Source organism: Eimeria necatrix, genomic scaffold (assembly GCF_000499385.1).
Source record: "Eimeria necatrix Houghton genomic scaffold, Enh_scaff225, whole genome shotgun sequence".
NCBI lineage: Eukaryota > Apicomplexa > Conoidasida > Eucoccidiorida > Eimeriidae > Eimeria > Eimeria necatrix.
In genome coordinates, this window is record NW_013655168.1 from 13,470 (window position 1) to 17,500 (window position 4,031).

At 51.7% G+C, this 4,031-nt stretch overlaps 1 protein-coding gene across 1 annotated transcript in view; it reads left to right on the forward strand.

Moving 5' to 3' along the window:
• The window catches only part of ENH_00030860 (DnaJ domain-containing protein, putative), a gene marked incomplete at both ends in the record, with an annotated part of 5,536 nt that continues 1,505 nt past the window's right edge, over nucleotides 1–4,031 (forward strand). The window contains 8 exons of the mRNA XM_013584882.1: nucleotides 1–172; nucleotides 416–796; nucleotides 1,726–1,793; nucleotides 2,040–2,216; nucleotides 2,373–2,444; nucleotides 2,585–2,656; nucleotides 2,885–3,056; nucleotides 3,605–3,726. Coding sequence (XP_013440336.1) covers nucleotides 1–172; nucleotides 416–796; nucleotides 1,726–1,793; nucleotides 2,040–2,216; nucleotides 2,373–2,444; nucleotides 2,585–2,656; nucleotides 2,885–3,056; nucleotides 3,605–3,726 — 1,236 coding nt within the window. The remainder of the gene's footprint in view (nucleotides 173–415; nucleotides 797–1,725; nucleotides 1,794–2,039; nucleotides 2,217–2,372; nucleotides 2,445–2,584; nucleotides 2,657–2,884; nucleotides 3,057–3,604; nucleotides 3,727–4,031) is intronic.

Genomic DNA, 4,031 nt, shown 5'->3' on the forward strand with positions numbered 1-4,031 from the left:
ATGTTTGACTTTTGGAGCGTCTTCCGCGACAGCAGCAGCACAGTTCGAGACTCCGACACTTCTGCTGCTGCTGCTGCTGCTGCTGCTGCTGCTCCTGTTGCTGCTTTCTTCGGAGGCCTTTTTAAGCAGCCCTCGGCCTCAGACCCTTCCTCCTGGAATGACTACACCACAGGTTAGGGTTTAGGGTTTAGGGTTTATGGTTTAGGGCTTTCAAGGGTTCTCTGTGGACTCGAGGGAAGTGCATAGTTTAGGGTTTAGGGTTTAGGGTTTGTTTTCTGGAGGCGCTTCGCGTTGAGGGTTTAGGGTTTTGGGGGATTAGGGCTAGCGCATAGCCAGCATACGAAGGGCTTGCTCCCCTAGGGTTTAGGGTTTAGGGTTTAGGGTTTAGGGTTTAGGGTTTAGGGTTTGTGTGCAGGTTACAGTTTGCCGGCGGAGGCAGCAGAAGTGCTGCAGGGGAAGCCGCCAGGTGTAGAGACACCAGCAGCAGCAGCAGCAGCAGCAGCAATAAAAGACGCAGCAGCAAAAAGAACAGAAGAAGAAAAGATAGACGCGGAAGGCATTGACGCCTGGACAGACACCAGCAGCAACAGCAGCAGCAGCAGCAGCAGCAGCAGCAGCAGCAGCAGCAGCAGCAGCAGCAGCAAAGTGGCGGACACGAGGTACTACGAAGTGTTGGAAGTTTCGCCAAATGCCTCTTTTGCAGAAATCAAAAAAGCTTATTATCGACTGGCCCTGAAGTGCCACCCCGACAAAAACCCCGGAGACCCCGAGGCCCACAAGAAGTTCCAGGCCATCGGTAAACCCTAAACCCTAAACCCTAAACCCTAAACCCTAAACCCTAGCCCTACGCCCTAGGTGCCCTGGCCGCTGGCGCGCAGGGGCGAGGGCCCGAGAGGGAGCGCCGAAACCCTAAACCCGCGGTCCTAGGGTTTAGGGTTTGGGGTTTAGGGCGGTGGTTTCCGCGGGTGCCGTCCCTAAACCCTAAACCCTAAACCCTAAACCCTAGAACGGAAGAGCACCAAACCCTAGACGCTGAAGCCCCAGCCCAGTCTAAACCCTAAACCCTAAACCCTAAACCCTAAACCCTAAACCCTTCAGAGTGGCTCTCGAGCGGCGGTTGGCGGCTCGCGTGCCTCTGCTGCTGCCGCGGGAAATCTGGCCCGCTAGGGTTTAGGGTTTAGGGTTTAGGGTTTAGGGTTTAGGGTTTAGGGTTTAGGGTTAAGAGTGTGTGTGTGTGTGTGGGCTGCTGCTGCACCTGGCGCTGGCCGCCGCTCGCCCGCCCCGCCGCTACCCGCGCGCAAACCCCAACCCCAAACCCCAAACCCTAAACCCTAAACCCTAAACCCTAAACCCTAAACCCTAAACCCTAGGAGAGGCTTACCAAGTTTTGAACGACCCCAAGAGAAGAAAAGATTATGACACTTTTGGAGTTAGTGCTACAAAGACAATAAACTTCATAGACCCTGCTTTGTTCTTCATGATGCTTTTTGGCTCGGAACAGCTGGACCCCTACACCGGTAAACCCTAAACCCTAAACCCTAAACCCTAAACCCTAAACCCTAGGGGCTGCTGGGCGGGGAGGTCTCCCGGAGGTTCGGGGCCCTGCGTGGGCGCAGGCGCGGGCGCTGCAGGAGGGGTTGTTGGCGAGCTGCAGCTGCTAGGGTTTAGGGTTTAGGGTTTAGGGTTTAGGGTTTAGGGTTTAGGGTTTAGGGTTTGTGGGCGCAGGCAAGCTCAAGATGGCGAAGCTGCTGGAAGTTTTGACCCAAGACGACTTCATGTCCACCGTCTCGGGAGTAAGCCCTAAACCCTAAACCCTGGGTCCCAAACCCTAAACCCTAAACCCCAAACCCTAAACCCTAAACCCCAGACCCTCAGTCCCAAGCGCCAAACCCTAAACCCTAAACCCTAGCGCCTCCATTCCGAGCGGCAGACGCTGCTTGACCGCCGCAAACCCTGGCCCCTCCCTCCCCCCCTCCACCCCCCAACCCCAAACCCTAAACCCTAAACCCTAAACCCTAAACCCTAATTCGGCGCTTCAGGGCGGCAAGGAGGGTTTGGACTTGCGGGAGGGAATTATGAAAGCTTTGGAAGAAGATCAAAAAAAAAGAGAAGTTTCTTTGGCTTTGCAACTTCGGGAAAAAGTGCAGAGTTTTGTGGAGGGAAATGAGGAGGTTTGGAAGCAGCAAATGCGCCACGAAGTCCGCAGTCTTTGCAAGGTCAGGGCGAGGGTTTAGGGTTTAGGGTTTAGGGTTTAGGGTTTAGGGTTTAGGGTTTAGGGTTTAGGGTTTAGGGTTTGGGGGTTTAGGGTTTAGGGTTTAGGGTTTAGGGTTTAGGGTTTAGGGTTTAGGGTTTAGGGTTTAGGGTTTATGCAGGGCGCGGGAAACACCCCCGCGTTGGTGAACAGTTTGTTGACTTCGCTGTGCAACATTTCGCCCTTCTTTAGGGTTTAGGGTTTAGGGTTTAGGGTTTTAGGGTTTAGGGTTTAGGGTTTAGGGTTTAGGGTTTAGGGGGGTTTAGGGTTTAGGGTTTAGGGTTTAGGGTTTAGGGTTTAGGGTTTAGGGTTTAGGGTTTAGGGTTTATGCAGGGCGCGGGAAACACCCCCGCGTTGGTGAACAGTTTGTTGACTTCGCTGTGCAACATTTCGCCCTTCTTTAGGGTTTAGGGTTTAGGGTTTAGGGTTTTAGGGTTTAGGGTTTAGGGTTTAGGGTTTAGGGTTTAGACCACTGCGAGAATAGTGACTGCGAAGGCCTCCAGGTGGCGCTTCACGAGGGGCAGTTTGGAAGACAGCGCAGCCAAACGTGGCGCGGTACTACGCGGACGCGAACGTAAACCGCCCGAGGCAGTATTGGGATTAGGGAGGCTAGAGGGCGAGGGTTTGGGCTAGACTGGTGCAAGAATTGGCGAAGCAAAAGATCGACTCTCTTTTGGAGAAACCATCGTGGAGTCTCTGGGCTGGGCCTACGCAAACTTCGCCGCGGCCTATTTGGGAGAAGTCCAAACTTATTGGGGTTTGGGGGCCACAGTGGCCAACATTCAGGCCACAGGCAGAGGCATCGGTAAACCCTAAACCCTAAACCCTAAACCCTAAACCCTAAACCCTAAACCCTAAACCCTGAACTGTAGACCCTGGGGGGCGTTGGGGTGCTGGGGGGCGCTGGGCGCCCAGGCGACGGGAGAGAAGCGGCTGGGAGAAGTAAAGTGGTGTTTTATGCTTGCCAGCTCTAAACCCTAATTTAGGGTTTAGGGTTTAGGGTTTAGGGTTTACTGTAGATGCGCCGCGCAGCCAGCAGACGCCCACAGACCTTTCGACATTTAGGGGCAACACCAAGTTCAGGCAGAGGCTCTCAGAAACCCTAAACCCTAGGCCCTAAACCCTAAAACCTAAACCCTAAACCCTAAACCCTAAACCCTAAACCCTTGAGGCGCGAGTCCTTCGTTTGGTTTTCTCGCCTCAGTTCCGCCGCGCACTCTGCGTCTTCCCCTCAAGGAATGAAATAATCTTTTCACCATTTATTTATTTATTTATTTATTTATTTATTTATTTATTTATTTATTTATTTATTTATTTATTTATTTTTATTTTTATTTTTATTTTTATTTTCAGGAAACACTCTGGCAATGGCCAAGTCGATGGTCCAAGCTGCTGTTGCTGCAACAGATATTCAGCAAAGACATGAACAAAAAAAAGAAGAGGGAAACTTGCCTAATAGACTCGACACGCAAGACGTAAACCCTAAACCCTAAACCCTAAACCCTAAACCCTAAACCCTAAACCCTAATTCCTAGGCACTGGGCCCTGGGCCGTAGACTTAGATATTCAGCAAAGACATGAACAAAAAAAAGAAGAGGGAAACTTGCCTAATAGACTCGATACCCAAGACGTAAACCCTAAACCCTAAACCCTAAACCCTAAACCCTAGGCGGTAGACTCAGATACTCAACACTAAACACTAAACCCTAAACCCTAGTCTTAAATGCTCAGCAGGGACACGAGCATCGTAAGAAGGAACTTCACCATACAGATTCGACAC